The sequence below is a fragment of the Sceloporus occidentalis genome, unplaced genomic scaffold (assembly GCF_023333645.1).
Source record: "Sceloporus occidentalis isolate IW3139 unplaced genomic scaffold, rSceOcc1.0.p SCAF_5, whole genome shotgun sequence".
NCBI classification, from domain to species: Eukaryota; Metazoa; Chordata; class Lepidosauria; order Squamata; family Phrynosomatidae; genus Sceloporus; species Sceloporus occidentalis.
Genome location: NW_028316985.1, coordinates 173,354,197 through 173,372,029, shown reverse-complemented (window position 1 = coordinate 173,372,029; position 17,833 = coordinate 173,354,197). Strand labels below are relative to the sequence as shown.

The 17,833-nt window shown below is 40.4% G+C and overlaps 1 protein-coding gene across 1 annotated transcript; it reads left to right on the top strand.

Annotated features, from left to right (window-relative positions):
- Positions 1-557: 557 nt before the first annotated feature.
- IBSP (integrin binding sialoprotein) lies at positions 558-17,720 on the top strand. Its single transcript, XM_089527110.1, has 7 exons — positions 558-611; positions 3,847-3,911; positions 7,225-7,275; positions 7,369-7,440; positions 11,301-11,375; positions 15,542-15,658; positions 16,732-17,720. Exons 2-7 carry the CDS (start codon positions 3,858-3,860, stop codon positions 17,335-17,337), a joined length of 975 nt encoding a protein of 324 aa, XP_089383236.1. The 5' UTR covers positions 558-611; positions 3,847-3,857; the 3' UTR covers positions 17,338-17,720.
- Positions 17,721-17,833: the final 113 nt, after the last annotated feature.

Below are 17,833 nucleotides of genomic sequence, written 5' to 3'. Positions count from 1 at the left end.
GCTATTAACTACCATGCGAGAAAATCATAGCTGAAGCAGTTTCATGTAGGAAAAATATAATGTGAAAAGTTGTCCTTTCAGCACCTGAATCCACTTCAACTCACTTTTACATCAGTTAAATCTGAGTCATTTCACTTGCTTGCATACAGTTCCACAGCAGAAAAGTGAAGCAGTTACTCTCTACACACTAATGGTTCTACCTCCCTCCCACAAAAGAAAAACCTTTTTACAAAAAAGATCTCTGTGTTTCCCAATATTTAGTTTAATTTAAATCTAGACCATTATTATACAGCTCAGTGACCAAACCTATTCATCTTCGGCTCAACCCTTCAATTAAGTGGAATGATCCAAAACCCTGGGCACTAAAATGACACTTTATGTTTATAAATGAAAATCTGGGACTAGAAAAATGTTGAAGTTAGGAGATTTTCTGGTAAGAGTCCACTTTCTGACATCATGCTAGGAAAGCGGTGATTGGCTGGTGGAGGGTAAAAATAGTGCTTATATCCCAGCAGGATGACCAAGAACAAACAGATGAACTGTTAAATCTCTGTCCCCCGAGTCCTTTGAGACTAGCCTGTATACTTCAGGACTACAAGGACTGCAAACTGGTAAGTCACTGCCAACCGTATTTGGTTCTTTGCAAGCAACAACATTTTAACCTTACTTTCAGCCCATGGATTTCTGGTATTCTGATTCTACTTTAAGGTAATCTATATTTCGCATGGTAAGTGTGAGCTTCTCAAGGGCATGACATCTGTTATTTAATTCAGAACATTTTACTAGGTAGCCGTACCATAGTTGCTTTTATCTCACTATAATTAAAAATAATAAAAAGGAACTTGTACAAGCTAGGAGAAAGCATTTCTTAGCTGTTTTGTTTCAAGCATTGTTGACTGGGCTTCATTTTATAGCACTACCTGTAGCAATGGTGAGGACAAGGAAAAATCCACTGTTACTATTATTTTTTATTTCCTACTTCTATATGATAAAACTGTAAGAATAAAGGTAGTAACCACTTTTAGCATTCAATCGGTGTTCTGTATATGTTTGAAGCACTCCACATGCATTATCTTAGTAATCCTTGCAACAACCCTATCAGGTAGGTTACTGCTATTGTCTCTTATATGGAAGAGAGGGCTCAGGCTGGCACATGATATCTCTCCTACAGCAGGCTTGCTGGACATGTGGCCCTCCAAATATTTTTAGATTGCAACTTCCATTAGCTCTAGCAAGCAGACTATTATGAGAGATTTGGATGCATTTATTACTCACCCTTGTCCTAGAGGTTACCTAGGAAGTTCAGATGCCATCTTGGCCATGAACAGCTTGCCTTAAGCATGGCCATGGCTTAAATCCTCTCATTAGTCGTCACACATGGAATCAATTGGATTTATATGTGTGCTGACCCACCATTCAACAATTGATGCAATTGGTCTACTCTAGGTAAGACTGACCAACAGGATGCTGGCCATTATCTGTCAGTCTCAGCTCTGTCTGATTTTGGGATATAATACAAATAGGTACATACTTATTGGCTAACAGTTCCTGTTGTGGAGACCAATGGATAATATCAGTTAATTTAAATATGCTGCTTATTTTAGGCCCTGGATTATTCTAAAGGAGAAATGAATGCATACAAAGCTTTACCAATTGTCGTTCATTACAGAATATCCATAACTCATTTGTACAACTTGCTGAATGATTAATTTGGTCTTAAGGATTGGCAGGCCATACCTCATAATTATTAATATTGTAACATCAGTGGTTTAGGAATGGGTTGGCACATCAGTGCATTGAAAGAGCATGTTCTACCTGTTTGTAAGATCATGTTATCATCTTCTGTCAGTTTTCCCTAAGGTTGGATGTGGGCTCACTTCAGCTACTGTTCTGAGGTTTGAGGCTTACAGACCTGGGTCACCAACCACATTTAATTGACTTTGGATTATACCCTGTTCATGTAAAATCAGCACAGCTGCTTCAGTGCAGCTTCACTGTCAGGCTGCCAAATTCAAGCAACAACAACAAAAAAGCCCACACCAAATACAGATAGTTTGGCATGAAGTGTTGCTCAGATAAGAAGAGCCTACTGTGTAACATGAGATCATGATGTTCAAGAATAAGGAGCTGCTTTTTAGTTTAGGGCAAAGTTTGGCAGCTATCCCCTAAAACAACAACACACTGATTCCATCTTGACAGCTGCTGTGCCTTCCAGTACAATATTTTTCATTTTTGTTTACCTTAGGTTTCTCCTGGAACACAGAAAAATGTAACTTCTCTGTACAAAATAGTACTTGTCTTTATCACAGGTATAAAACTGGAAGGCATACTGATCATGTCAAATCCTGACCAAGATAGGAGGATCAATAGATAACAGGAATAGGGCTAAAACCTTGTTATATATCAGTGTGATGCTGGTAGCATCACTTTACAAGCCCATACCCTCCAACTGTTTTAATTTGGCAGGGACACCCCTGATTAATCCTCTGCTGTCCCACTTTTTCAGGTACTTTTAGAATTTTAGAGTTTCTCTCTCCTCCTCCCATTTTCCCATTTCCTCCTCAGCTCACTTCCATTAATGTAACATGAGTTAAAGTTCAAAAGATGTTTGCACTCTATTAGCTCAGCAGGGAGCAAAGAAGGGGAGGTTGAATCTTGCCCTTCCCACTAGGTTCAGGTAAAAGCAAACAGATGCAGCCTCTCCGACCTAGCTTGTGTGTTCTTCACCTTTGCCATCTAGGCCACATGTGTCCTGATTTTTAATCTGTGAAATGTTGGATGATATGCAAGCCTGGCATTGGCAGTTAGTATATGTGGGCAGTGGGTGAAGGCCTGCCACTGCTGAAATGTTGGCCTCATGCAATAAATGCTGGGAAGCTGCTATTGATTGTCCACAACACCTGGTGCACAACTACTTCACTGTAGTGTGTTGTGGGGAATTTCAGTACTGCAAGGAGTAACACCAGAGAGGTACCATCAGAGGCACCACTACTATGTTTGCCCTGCTCTTCCAGGAGAACCACCCATCTGCTGTTATGTCTAGGAAAAAATATGGCTTGTTGGGTTACTCTATGGCTGTGTTGGTGAACGCATGGCATGTGTGCCAGAGATGGCACAAGAAGCCACTTTCCTTGGCATGTATAGAAGGAGCTGAAAGCCTGGGAAGGTGCAGGGGGGTGGAGGGGAAAGAAGTCTCGCCCTGGATGTCCCATGCCCAGAGGGCAGAAGTTCCACCCCATAAATCTTATTCCCCCAAAAGTCCCACCTCTGGCATGGGGTAGAATCTAGTGCCAGAAGGTCATTTAGTTTGGGCACCCACTGCCTAAAAAGTTTCACCATTACTGCTCTATGGGCTTGCCCACCTTTTAAACAAGTGTTCATCTCAAGTGCATGGATCTGGTGTCATAACTAGGGGAAGGGCTTGGAACACTGATTTTTGCATTCCCTCTTGTACTCCCATGCTCCCCTACCAATATTTGGTGTGATGCAACAGAGGACTAGTGGCCAAGCACAGAGTAGGAGGAATACAAGGAATCCATTTTTCATGCTATTTTTATTGGTTTCTTGACCTTCTGCTCAACTTACACATACAACCAGATATAGCATTGTGGCCAAATGAAATTGCTGCTCATATTCCACCTTCCACTGGCAAAGAAAACTTGCAGAACATCTTGAAAGACTGAGATGTTTCCCTACCCATAGTTATGTAGTGTTTGACCACAAAGACCTGGAGATTTTGAACAGGGAATTGAAACAAGCTGTGGTTCTATATGTACAACATTGTGAAAATGCCTCAATCCTTCCTGTCTAGATGATTTCTCGTGTATATTCTTTTCTTTTTTCCAGAAATCTGAAAAATGAGGACAGCTCTCATCTTGCTCTGCCTTCTGGGAATAGCCTGTGCTTTCTCAGTGAGTAAAAAACAACAACCCAATGCTCTCTATCTATTGTAGGATGCACTGTGAGCATATAATCAAATGTCATGGACAGGCCTGCTGTTTAGTTGATCAATGATAATTCTTTGTTTGTTTTTGTTGGCCTTGTATTTTAATAGTTAACAATTGTTTTCTGTACTGAAAAAACAGCATTACAGGTGGATGGATTCATCCACTTCGCAATACATAATCATAGTGCTATAATTCCCCTTAAACTGCCATAGTTCACTCTATGGAATCTTGGGATTTGTCATTTGACACTAGAGCTCTCTGTCTGAGAATTCTAAATATCTCTTATACTGAGAATTTTAAATATCCCTTCCTAAACCAAATCCTAAGATTCCATAGAGCATTGCCATGATAGTTCAAGTAGAATCATAGTGCTACAATCATAGTGTGAAAGGGCCCCAGGTAATTTGTTTTAGCTCAGGTTCTGGCAGGTAAGTGTCTTTTCTGCCTCTGAAAACAGGACTAGATATACTGGGAGAGTAAACGACTTCAAGGCACACAACAGGAACAACAAATAAGGGAGGGCTGAAGACTAATGTTAGAATCATTCAAGTCACTGTATTCCCCATCACCATGTATGGATGAGAGATTTGGACAGTGAAGAAAATAAATAGAAAGAAAATCAAGGCATTCAAGATGTGGTACTGGAGGAAAATGCTGAGGATACCATGGGCTGCCAAAAAGACAAACAAATGAGTCTTAGAATAGATCAAGAAAGAACTCCCCCTGGAAGCCAAGATGATTAAATAGAGGCTGTCCAACCACATCATGAAAAGGCATGACTCATTAGAAAAGACAATAATGCTAGGAAAAGTAGAAAGCAATAGAAAGAGAGAAAGACCACATGCCAGATGGCAAGACTCAATCAGGAAGGTCACAGGCCTGAACCTACAGGACCTGAGCAGAGAGGCTGAGAATAGGGGGTCTTGGGGATGTCTCATTCACAGGGTCATCATGAGCTGAGGTTGAATCAAAAGTAGGATTTTATCACACTGAGGCAAACTGCCCAAATCAAGTGCAGAAACAGCATTTAAAACTCAGGAAAAAAATGCACTTCAGGGTTAATGAGCATTAATGTGACGTTAAACCAGACAGAAAGTCAACAAAACATGCTGCTTTTTTACTTTCTGGATTTTCTGAAAGTAAAAAGTAGTGTGTTTTGTCAACTTTCCATCCGGGTTAATGTCATGCTAATTTTCATTAACCCCGACGTCATCTCAAAAACAACCTGCTTTTGCAGAATTTTTTTCAGTTTAAATCCAATTTTTGCACAGGATCCCACCTGTGTGATAAACTTCTCAGTTAATAACAAGATTTAGACTACTAAGCCAGACAGCCCTAGTGCCTCCCAAACTACAAACCCCAGGATCCCATCAGGTGCAGCCATGGCAGTTAAAATGGAATCATAATGCTACAACTGTACAGTGTGATGGGCCCCAGGTGACCTATGTGCCTGCTCAGTCTGCTGTCTAGGTGCTCATTGCTGACGTGCAACTTCAGGACCCCTGCTGCTTTCCCTTCTAAGTTTATTTATCTTTATACTGAACTTGGACTGGACAGCCCTTCAAATAAAGCATCCTTTGTAACAGAGAACTATCCTCTTTAAATTAAGACAGTAGCTACTCTAGGAGTGGTAGTTACTCAGAACTTTAAAAAACCCTCAATCTTATGCACATGCCTTGAAGCTAAAACAGAAAGCAGCTGTTTGCAAGTGCTACTAGCCCCTTCATTCTCAGTTTTGTACTCAGAACTTGAATTTTGCTACTCATTGGCTCTACCAGCTTGTGGGAAATTGAAATGCTAAAAGAAAAAAAGTATGCATATTGGCAGCACATCCCTATCTGGTTAGGTCGCATAGTCATGATGATGCGCAAGTGGTACTAGTAGGAGTGAACAGGAGGGAACCACTGATCTGGTTGCCTTAGCCATAGCCTCCAACCATGACAGTCATGGATGGGGAAGAAAAAGATATGCCATGCAAAATACCGCTGGAGATGACCAGAGACTTCCATTTAGCATTCAAGGAACAAGAGCATGACAACTATTTCTTGTAGGTGGCAAAACTAGTGACAGAAAAAAGCCTTAGGATTTGTAGCCATCACTTATGCCAGAGTTTGGAAACATTACTTCCTTAAACAGCAGCATAACCTTTAATGAATTTCAGCCAGCATGAAACTTCCTACTCTACTTACAGTTCAATGTCATCTGGATAAAGGCAGTGAAATGAGTCATTTTGGGTAAATACCATGATTGGCAACAGCTCTCCCTATTGCACTGAAATGTTTCCTTTCCCTGAGATCCTTTTGAATTCAGATGTTAATAACTAAACATGAGTCATTATGCATCCAAAGTATGTACTGTTTATCCACTGAGAATTCCTCCTCCTTTTAATCACCATCACTAGCATATTTATTACACACGTTTAGAATGAGTTTACAGAATGAGAGCCCCACATTAGTTTGTGTTCCACATGGAGGTTTGAAAATTTGTTCATTCATAGGAAAGAAAATCACACCTTGTGCAGTGTGGAATAATCTTTTTCTCTCTCTTGTCACAATATCCGGATAAGTGGCAGGAAAAAAACGAAACATATCCCAAAGTAGTGTATGATTGATTAGTTCCACTTAAAGAGTATCCTTCCACCTCCTTCCTAGATGGGAGAGGGAGCACAGGGCCTTTATGCTAGAATAGTACAATACTGTACCTTTGTTTTATACATGCTTATTCAGGTCTCCAGAGTCAATAGAAACTGAGTAGACACAAAAGAGATCCGATGGTGGGCTAATTGTCTAGAGTAATAAGGAATTTGAACATTTATTGGTCAAATTCCATACTCAGTTTCCTTGATCCCCCTCCTTTCCCTCTTGAATCCATGTGGATTCAAAAGTAGCATCCAAGAAATCCCAACCAATAATAAACAAAATTTTCAGATGTCAGAGAGCTCACTTCTTTGCAGTAGTCTGTTTTCCCCCTTGGAGGACCTTTCTGCTCTGCAAGGCCAATGTTCTAATCTGTCACTAGGTGGCACTTCGCTGCTGTTTAGCTTTTGTGGCATGGGGCGGATTGTTTTAGTGAAATTTGGGGGCAAAAAAACTCAAGTAGTACATCACAGCAATATTCAGAACATTAACCAAAAACAATGTATAGGAAACATCTATGTTCTCCTTATTCAGGAAGGATGAATGCTTCAGCTAGCAATCGGTGTGGTCTGCACCCAAACCCAAAGCATCCAGAGAAAGAAAATCACACACATCCTAAGTAACCTCCTCTTTCCTTGTAGGTAAAAAACTTCCGAAGAAGATTTAAGGCTGAGGATTCAGAAGAGAATGCAGTATGTTGTCATCTTGACTTATGTTTTTAACATTAATATGTTGGTATTATTCTTAAATTCTGCAACTATAAATGCTTTCCCTCTTTCTGACAGGTATTCAAGAACAGACATAGGTATTTTCTTTACAGATATCCTTACCTCTACCCACCTATGAAAAGAATCCAGGTAAATACAATTTTTTTGTGTAAACATTTTAATATATTCTAAACCCAAATCTCTTAAATTTTGACTACTGATTTTGGAAACATGATATAATAAAACGAAATTTGGGGGCTTTTTAGCCCCAAGTAATGTTTGTATAATAGTACTGAAGAATACAGTATATTTTGTAAAATCGAAGGCTTTCATGGCCGGCATCCATAGTTTTTGGTGGGTTTTTCGGGCTTTGTGGCCATGTTCTAGAAGAGTTTATTCCTGACATTTTGCCAGCATCTGTGGGGCATCTATGCCAGCCACAGATGCTGGCAAAACATCAGGAATAAACTCTTCTAGAACATGGCCACATAGCCCGAAAAACCCACCAAAAACTACAGTATATTTTATCTATGTTTAGCCATCTAAAAATGGCATCACTACAGTTCACACAACCATCAAAGGTATGAAGCCCATGAGAAATTCTTCCTGCAGGTACAGATCCATTCCATACTATGAAAACTGATGCAAAGCCTCGATGTATACTAAAAGTGTGTGTGTGTGTGTGTGTGTGTGTGTGATGGCAGTTGTATGTATGAACAACCAATTAAACAAAGAGACAGAGGAAATGAGGCAGCAAATTTAGGAATGTCAAGACTTCTAACCCCCCCCCCCATTCCCATTACTGCTAGTCCAGCAGTGATGACCCATAGAGACAGTGGAAAAGATTACATGGGGGGGGGGGAGGGGGGAGAGTATGCTCTGGAAACAGCCATTCTATTTTCTTACAACATTACCTCTGTCTGCAAATATAAATTAAGGCAACACAGCCTTTACATATAGTTTTAATACATGTTGCAGTTCCTTATGGATGAGTTGTGATCACTATCTCTGTGTTGTGAGAGAGCAAGACAAGGGGCTGTTAATTGCATGTTTTCAAGGTTGGCTCATGTAACAAACTAAAAACTGTCTTGCTTCTGGGAAGGATGCCTGAGCAGAATGGTGGTTTGGCACGTCTCGGCTACAGAGATATTTTTGTACTGATCCATGACTTTGCAGTGTCAGAAAAGAACATAAATCCCCATCTCTCTTGCTTGTCTCCTAATTACAAAAATAAAGACAATATGGACACACAGCCCAAATATGTTTAGACTTATGGCTTATTCAACCCGAATACTCAGTACTGGATAACATTTCCTCAGCCAATGCTATACGATATTCCTGTTTTACATGTAGGGCACAGTAGATATTGACATTATTCAAAGTGCCCCATTGAAAGTATTGCCAAAATGTCATTTGATACTGTATATGAACTAGGAGATGTGGCCCAGCCCATGTCATTAAAAGAAGAGTCTGGACACATAAGATTTGATAGAACGTATGTGCAGCGATTCTCATTAAGGTGCAAAGACACCAATGGGTTGGAGAAAGAAACCAAAGTTTTTATTATATGAACTTCATTCTAAGATAGAAAAATTAGTCAGGGTGCTACTGTAATCTAGCTTCATTCTAGGGAATGTAAATGAAAGGGGATTGGCAGGAAGAGAAGAGGTAGAAAATCACATGAGAAAAGAAAGCCAAAATGGAGCAAGAAAGTAGTGGCCTTCTCCATGCCACTCTGCATGCTATTGCGGTATTTCCGTTCTCTTCCTGTGGAAAATGTTTGTACAGTGGGCCCTCCCCTTATGTGAGGATCTGTTCTGGATCCCTTCACGTAAGGGGAAATCAGAGTATGCTTGAGCCCCATAGGAAGTAATGGGGCTCGCACCCGCGGTTCACAAAACCACAACGGTGCATGCTTGCCATGTTCACGCATCCCATTAGTTCTTCTGGGGTGCGCAACGCGCTCTTCCGGCATATGCTAAAAACTGTGTATGGCACGCCCATGTAAAACGCAGGTGCTCTGTAAAAGAATGTCTTTTGTTGCACTTGAAAAATCTGTTTAGCAAAAGGCATGCTTTTACAACCATATTCAGAGGCAGTGTGGTGTAATTATTTGAGCATTGGACTATGTCTCTGGAGCCCAGGTTCAAATCCCTGCTCAGCCATGCAACTCCACTGGGTGAGCTTGGGCAAGTCACAATCTCTCATCCTCAAAGGATGGCAATGCCAAACCCCTCTGAGGAAATTTGTCAAGGAAAGCTATGAGAGGTTCACTTTAGGGTTGCCATAAGTCAGAAACTACTTGAAGACACACAATAACAACAACAGGAATGAGAATGAGGACATGCATCATGTGATATCACTCTAAGAGTATCAGTTTATATCACAGAGGGGTCAGGATAGATAAGACAAGAAAGGAAAAGACTGGGTCACTCAGACTCTCTCTCTGAAGCATTTTTAACTCTTCAGCAGCAAGCATTGCTGAACCTCTAACACTGGTTAGCTAGAAAGTTGTCTTTTCCCAAGGCACACCATTAGTCCACCTGATTCAGTATGTGTGCCAGAAAAAAATTGGGCCTTCTTAGAGATGTCCCTCTGTTTTTCAAAATAAAAAAGGAATGAACAATGGGGGGGTGTAATACGTTTTTCATGCCTATTACAGAGATAAAAACACTTGTTGAACTGTAAGTCCCATCAGACTACTGGAATTGACATTTCTGTAAGGTCATACTGTATATTCTCCATCCCAGGAATTTGATCTCCTAGAGTCCCAGCTGGCCTAAATGACCTAAAAGTACCAGGTCCTGTCTGATATTGGAAACTAATCCAGGCCAGCCCTGGTTAGTACTTGGATGGGGGCTGCCAATTCATGCCAGGTGCTGTGGGTTATATTTCAGAGGAAGGAACTGGTGAAACCACCTCTGAGTATTCCTTGTCTTAAAAAACAAACCTATAAAATTCATGGGATCACCATAAATCGACAGGCAACTTGAAGGCAAACACACATTTTCAGAGTCCTAATCCAACAGTCAAACCAAGAAAATGCTTTTCTTGGCAAGAATTTTTTTCAGAGGAGGCTTGCCATGCCCATCCTCTGAGGCTGAAAAGTGTGACTCGCTTAAGATCATACAAAGAGTTTGCATGGCTGTATAGGACTTTGAACCCTAATATCCCAGGGTCCTAGTCCAACATTCAAACCACTATAGCAAACTGGTTCTTTTGCATCAGCAGACCACAGAACAAAATGAGATCATTTCTGGTTTTAAACTGTGGTCCTGAAGCCCTATACATAACAAGTATTTGGCTCTCAACAAGTGCAGAGCTTTCCCTTATTACTCTTTATCTACTTATTTATGGGAGTCCTCTGTGATTTGAAGGCTTATTTTAATTGATTATGCAATTTGCTGTTCCTCGGCAGATCACAGCAGTATACTGAGGATGGAGTTGACATGTCGATCCCATTTTATTTTTACAACATTAGTCTGAGAGGAGGTGGTTACTGATGAAGAGTCAGTGATGGCTGAAGAATGATTTTGAACACAGGCTATGCAGTGGTTCTCAGCTTTTGGTCTTCCAGATGTTTTGGATGTCCCAGCCATTAACCATACTGACTGGTGCTTTGGGGAACTGAAATCTAAAACCTCTGGAAAACCAAAGGCTGAGAACTATGGCACTATACCACATTGGCTGTGTATCATTTGTAAGTGGGTGGAAGGGTTTTAAAAAAACAAGACAAAACAAAACCAAAAACTGCAGCTGCTGCTTATCTTTGGAAACAAATTATCTTGTTAGTTACTCTGTTTCCTGACTTATATATTTCATTTCTCCTGAGAACATTAAGGGAACAGTTAATGACAGGGTGTTGAAACACTGTGTCGCCTACATTGACTTCATTGGGAATAACATGCAGGTTTTCAAGAAGACCATTGATGACTTTTGTGTGTATAGGCATTTATTGTTATTTTGTGGTAGATGTATGGGGAAAGCATCATGATTTTCTCTCCTTTTAGTTTAATAGCGACTCATCTGAAGAAGGATATGGTGGGGACAGTTCAGAAGAGGAAGAGGAAGGAGAAGACGAAGGGGTAAGAGACATGCTTGGCTCTGATCAAAATAAACCAAAGAGCATAAGAAAATAACCAGGATTGTTTTTACAGACTGCAAGTGGCCGTGGTGAGGATTACTAACTGCCCACAAGTTTCCATTCTGGTTGGCTGCAGTGTTTTTTACATCCCAAAGTCATCTAAACAAGAAGTAACCCTTGGAGACATAGCGAAAGCTTTTCGAAGCCAGAGGTTTAAAAACAGATAGGACTGTTGTCCATTTATACAAATATAACTTCTGTGGTTCTGAGGAAAAACATTTTTAAAAATTGTAGCACTTATAAGCAATTAGTTACTAGTAATCAATTATTGTCTCCCAACAAAAAATGTATATAACTAGATTACATTGTAACTGAAAGAGGGACAATTGTACTTTCTTAATGCAACTGAAACTTTTACTTGAATATTTACAGCAGGGGTGGCCAAAGTGTGGCCCATGGGCTGCATGCATTCCATAGTACCCCCACCCAGAAGCCCCTCAAAACTACCAGACCCCCCCCCCCATTTAATTTCTTTCAGACTAATTTTGGGGCAATTTTTTACCCCCAAACTATCACGTCTCCAAAACTAGCATAAAAAGGCAATGGTTTGCTCCCCATATGCCTCAGTCCTGCAAACGTCCCCAAAACAGACCAAAAAAGGAAAAGAAAGGAAAGGAAAGGAACTTGGTCAAAATGGTGACCAGAAGGGACATCATGTCATTTCAGGCACACTGTACTACTACTGTGGTTTGCAAGTGGGCTCTGTTTGCCCTGTTTGCAGTTGCCCACCTTTGACTTTCAAGGATGTGACCTCACTAAATGGCATAGAAGGAATATCACAACAATCAAGTGGTGATTCATGTTGTGTTCATGTTATTGCCTCATGCTGTGTTGCAGGTACTGGGGAGGATGATGAGGTGGCCACCAGGAGAATGTAGTTTGTACCACAGACAGGTGTCCCGTAGCATTCAGATTTTTTTAGAGCCGTTAAAAGGGCATGTGTTTTAGCTACTTTTCAGAAACAGAAAAGTAAAGTGTTGCTTTTATATTGTGTAACTCTATGGAATATGGTGGCTTAGTTGTTAAGATGCCAATTCTAACAATCAGAAGGTTGGAAGGTTGGGGTGAGCTCCTGTCACTAGTCCCAACTTCTGCCAACCTAGCAGTTTGAAAGCATGCAAATGCAAGTAGATAAATAGGTACCAACCCAGCACTTCCAGGGATGGCACGGCGGCACTTCTTAATGGCAGACTGCTGAGGCCCTGAGTCTTGTAATAGAGCTAGGTTCAACCTACCATTCTCCCTTGGCATGCTTTCCTCCCCCTCTGAGCCCAAACCTGGAGGAAATTGTTATCAGTTATCCTCAGTTGCATTATAATAGGCAGGACCTATGCATTAAGATTGACAATGTCTTACTTTTTTTTAACTGAGCCCAAAAAGTCAGCTACAGCAACACTTACCTCAGTAAACAGAATATAAGCCCATCAACATCAAAAAAGTGATTTTCTGTCCAGAAAGAGTGATGACATTGGCAGCTAGAGGGAAGCAAGTAGATGATGTAGGGTAGGAGCTGACAGATCACATGGTGGAATCTGGTGGTGTGGGAGCATAGCCTACAAGTGAAGTTTTGTGTTATGAATTAAGTATGGTGGTATGGTTGTGTTCTTTGCAGAAGCACATGCCCTTCAAATGTTCCTATTTTATAGGGGCAGTCCTAATTAATCTTCTGCCATCTCATTCTTTAATCTACTTTTAAAATGTCTTCATTTTCAATGCTAGGGAATTCTGGAAACTGTAGTTTTGTGAGACATTTAGCCTTCTCTGTCAGAGAGCTCTGGTGCCACAACAAACTACAGTTTCCAGAAATCCCTAGCACTGATCCAGACAGTTAAAGCGGTCTCAGACTGGATTATTTCTCCAGTGTCTTTTGATCCATAGTCACTGCCAGAAACACCTGCTATGTAGACAGCTGGGGGCTTCTTATTCAAAGTTTCAGTGTATTCAGAATCAGCATGTCACTCAAAAACATTCAAAAAGTGCAATTGTCTTCCTCAGATCCTTTTCAATGGTTTTACTCCTGGCTATGACCACCTTCAACATAAGCAAAACCTCTGCAACTTTTAAATAAATGAAACCGTAACTGCCTTTTTATAGAGGTCATGATGTCCTCTGATGGCTATCCAAATAGCCAACAACACCACGCAATTTTGCAAGCTCTCTCAATAGAGAGGAAAATAACTTTGGTTTTTACTGGCATTGAATTACAACTTATTTTAAGTGCTTTAACTACCTGATGTGAAGAAGTGCAACACCAGCATGTAAGTACTTAGCCTAGTCTGACCAACAGTGGTGCCAGAGTAGTGCTGCAAAACATGAGATTATGCCAGCATGGTGGGCAGCTGTGCCAGTGCAAATGTTGTGAAACCAGGGTTCATCCAAGACTTTAGATTCACTTTCTTGTTTCATTCTTCAAATATCAGTTAGTGGGTTTATTGTCTCTTACTACAGCTAATTGAAATAAAGTAAATTTGTTAGGTATTCAAAATCTGGGGGGAAAATGGAAATCTTGCCCATTAAAATCATCCCTCTAGCAGAAACAAATCAAAGTGAAGGTTAATGCAACTGAAGCTAACACCTCAGGTGGATGCGACGGTCAGGAGTGCTTGCTATCAGCTCCGGCTGATACGCCAGCTGCGCCCTTACCTGGACCGTAGGAACCTTGAAACTGTTGTACATGCTTTAGTAACCTCTCGATTGGATTTCTGCAATGCGCTCTACATGGGGCAACCCTTGTACCAAACCCGGAAGCTGCAAATTGTACAGAATATGGCAGCTAGACTGGTCGCTGGTATTTCCAGGTCGGACCATATAACACCTATTTTAAAAGATCTTCACTGGCTGCCTATTCGCTTCCGAGCTCAATACAAGGTGTTGGTTTTAACCTATAAAGCCCTAAATGGCTTGGGCCCAGGGTACTTGGAGGACCGCCTCTCCCCACATAATCCGCCCCGCACACTTAGATCATCCGGGACAAACCTGTTAGAGGTTCCTAGAGCACATCTTGTAAGGACCTCACAGAGGGCTTTTACCATCGTTGCCCCATCTTCCTGGAATAAGCTCCCCTTAGAGCTTCGCTCTGCCGCCTCATTAGATTCTTTTAAGAAGAATTTAAAAACATACTTATTTAGATTGGCCTTCCCTCTTTAGTTTAATTGATTTTTCTCTGCCCTTGTTTTCTTCCTTTGACTCCGAAATATTTGTGATTGATTGTTTGTACCCTGATATGTGTATTTTTTGACTCCTGTTCCTATTCTTTGTAGTAATGTTTTAACTTTTATATTGTAATTTAATTTGTATTGTAAATCCTATTGTAACTGTTTTTAACATTTGTAAGCCGCCTTGATCATTTTTTTGGAAAGGCGGGGTATAAATAAAATTTATTATTATTATTATTATTATTATTATTATTATTATTATTATTATTATACTGTAATGTATAAAATCCTACACAGCGCAGCTCAAGGTTATTCGGAAAACTGTACCTCTCAATAAGAATCTGTTTGAGCTTTTTGGGAAAGACCCTTCTCTTATGTCTCTATGCTCATTTGAAATGATGCATCCGCACTGCAGAAATAATCGGTTTGACACAACTTTAACTGCCACAGCTCAGTGCTATGCAATTCTGGGAATTGCAATTTGTTGTGGCACCAGAGCTCTGCTTTTTCAACTTTTAGTTGAAATGGTTTTTCTATAGATGAATGAATGATAGATAGATAGATAGATAGATAGATAGATAGATAGATAGATAGATAGATCTGATAATTTTGTACAGTATTTAATATCTATTGGTTTTCATAACTTGTAAATTACCTTGAATCCTTTGAGTAAAAAATCAAAATCCATGAATGTTCAAGTCCCATTATGTACAATGGCATAGTAAAAGGGTGTCCCTTATATAAAATGGCAAAATCAAGGCTTGCATTTTGGACTATTTAAAAAAACAAAACCCTATATTTTCAATCTGTGAAGTGTTTGACTCTGAGGATGCAGAACCTGTGGATATGGAGGGCTGATTGTAGTTATTGTTCAAAAAACCTGTGTTTACTCCACTGTATCTATAGAAATCTAAAATGACATTTAAAATGGAGTTGATTAATTTTCCTGCAGGGTCAGTCAAATGAGGAAAATGAAGGTGGAAAGGAGAACGAGGAGGCCACTGAGGCTCCTAGTGGGCCACCAACATTAGATAAGAAGGGTGTTAGTGATGCCAAACCACCTAAGCAGGTAAGATATGTGGACTTCTAAAACATCTTCAATAAAGTGAAAGCCATAGATGTTATTATCCCCCTGAAAGGTCAACTCAGCCTTCCATCCTTTTGTAGGTCTGTTAAATGAGTATCCAGCTTGTTGGAGGCAATTGGCTTACATGTTGTAAACCACTTAGAGTGCTTAAGTCAGTACAAAGTGGTATAGAAATATAAATGCTATTGCTATTGCTATTCCAATTAGTTTCTAAAAGCTTGAGAGCATAAAACTGTCTTAGCTTGCTGTTGAATGAGAGCAAGGATGGGGCCAATCTGGCCTCCCTGGGGCAGGAATTCCAAAGTCTGGGAGCACCCACAGAGAAGGCGTTCCTCTTTGTTCCCACCAAACAAGTCTGAGAGGTGGTCAGACAGAGAGAAAGGCCTCTCCAGACAATTTTAGAGCACTAATGGTCACCAAGGAGATACAGTCCTTCAAATAGTCTGGAACCAAGTCATCTAGGGCTTTATAGGTCGTCACCAACAATTGTGCCTGGAAATGGACCAGCAGCCAGCAGAGCTATTGTAGCAAGACAGCTGTGTACTTCTAGCTAGCCCCAATTAACAGTCTGGCTCCAGCTCTTTGGGCCAGCTGAAGCATCTAAGCACTTTTTAAAGACAGCCCCATCTAGAGAGCACTATAGTAATCCAAATGGGATGTAATAAAGGCATGTGTTATAATGCCCAAATCCAACTTCTCCAGGAATAGACACAGTTGGCCTACTAGCTTTAACTGTGCAAAGACACTCCTGGTCACCAATGAAACCTGGGCTTCCTGGCACAGGGCTGAATCCAGGAGTACCCCCCAAACTGCAGATTACATTTTAGCATGACATATTCATTTGTTTCTAAAGTTCTCCAATTTGAGAATGTTACTTATTTGGACTACAACTCCCAGAATCCCCAACAAACATGGCCATTGAGAGTTATCATCCAAAATAAAATTTCCAAGCTCTGTCTCAGTATCAGTTCCTTGATCATAAATTTTAGATTTGCTTCTTGATTTGTAACTCCAGAAAAACTTTCTCCCTCCCTATTTTAAATGTTTCAATGCAGGTGCCAGTAAGAAAAGAGCCTCTTGGGAAACCAGGTAAAGGAGGAGATGCTAAAAAGGCCGAGAAAGACCAAGCTCCAGAAAAGGGTGGGAAAAAGGAAGAAGACAGTGATGAAAATGAGGAGGAAGAAAATGAGGAAGAGGAGGAAGAACAGGAGAAAGTAGATGAGAATGAAAGTGGTGTCAATGGTACAAGCACTAACAGCACTGCAGAAGAGAATGGAAATGGTGGCAATGGAGAGGAGGAGGAAGAGGAAGAAGGAGAAGAGAATGCAGCAACCACCATTGTTCCAACCACCCTGTTCACCACTGTAGTTCCCACCACAGAGTACCAGGATCAATATGAAACTACCACAGAAGAACAATGGCATGCTGAGACCACCCCTGAAGATCAGTGGCAATATGACACTACTACCGAAGACCCATGGGCTTATGATACCACCACCACCACCGGTTATGAAAATGGCTATGAAACTCAAACAGATTACTATGGGAGTGAGAATGGATACCCACGGGGGGATACCTTCAGAACATATGAAGATGAATATAGCTACTACAAAGGGCATGGGTATGATGTTTATGGCCAAGATTACTACTACAATCAGTGAAGAAAATAAGTCATCTCTTGGCACAGTTTATAAAAACGTTTTGCATAGCAATTGTTCACATTGTCTACTCAGGAAGAAGCATCCCAATATAACATGGTGCTTGTCGAGAAAGATAGACTATTAATGTCTGGCATTATCTCTAAATATGAAAATATTTTCTTTTTATCTGACTGTCAAACATGTGCTTTTGACCAGTATTCATTTATCCTTTGTGGACTTTTGTAGAGTTTGCAGATCTTGTTTTTAAAAAAATCATGGTGCAAATGAATATGATACGTCTAATGGAATTACTGTTCAAATGGAGGTTTGTTGTATGCTGTGTATGCTCTATCTCTGTGTTTATATTAAAGCCAAGATGAGTTTTGAAACAGTGTACAAATTGGACTGGCTTTGAGTTTTAAAAAATAAATAAAAGAAGGATTACACTGAGACAATTTCATTTTCTCCTGTATTGCCTTTGGGAATATCAGAGTAGCTTCCATGGGTCACCTGGATA

What these genes read in the sequence shown, in the direction of transcription:
- IBSP (XM_089527110.1), top strand. Translation starts at nt 3,858, where the DNA reads ATGAGGACAGCTCTCATCTTGCTCTGCCTTCTGGGAATAGCCTGTGCT. An exon ending in AGGATTCAGAAGAGAATGCA is followed by an intron (nt 7,276 to 7,368) that starts GTATGTTGTCAT and finishes TCTTTCTGACAG; the next exon opens with GTATTCAAGAACAGACATAG. An exon ending in AGGAAGGAGAAGACGAAGGG is followed by an intron (nt 11,376 to 15,541) that starts GTAAGAGACATG and finishes ATTTTCCTGCAG; the next exon opens with GGTCAGTCAAATGAGGAAAA.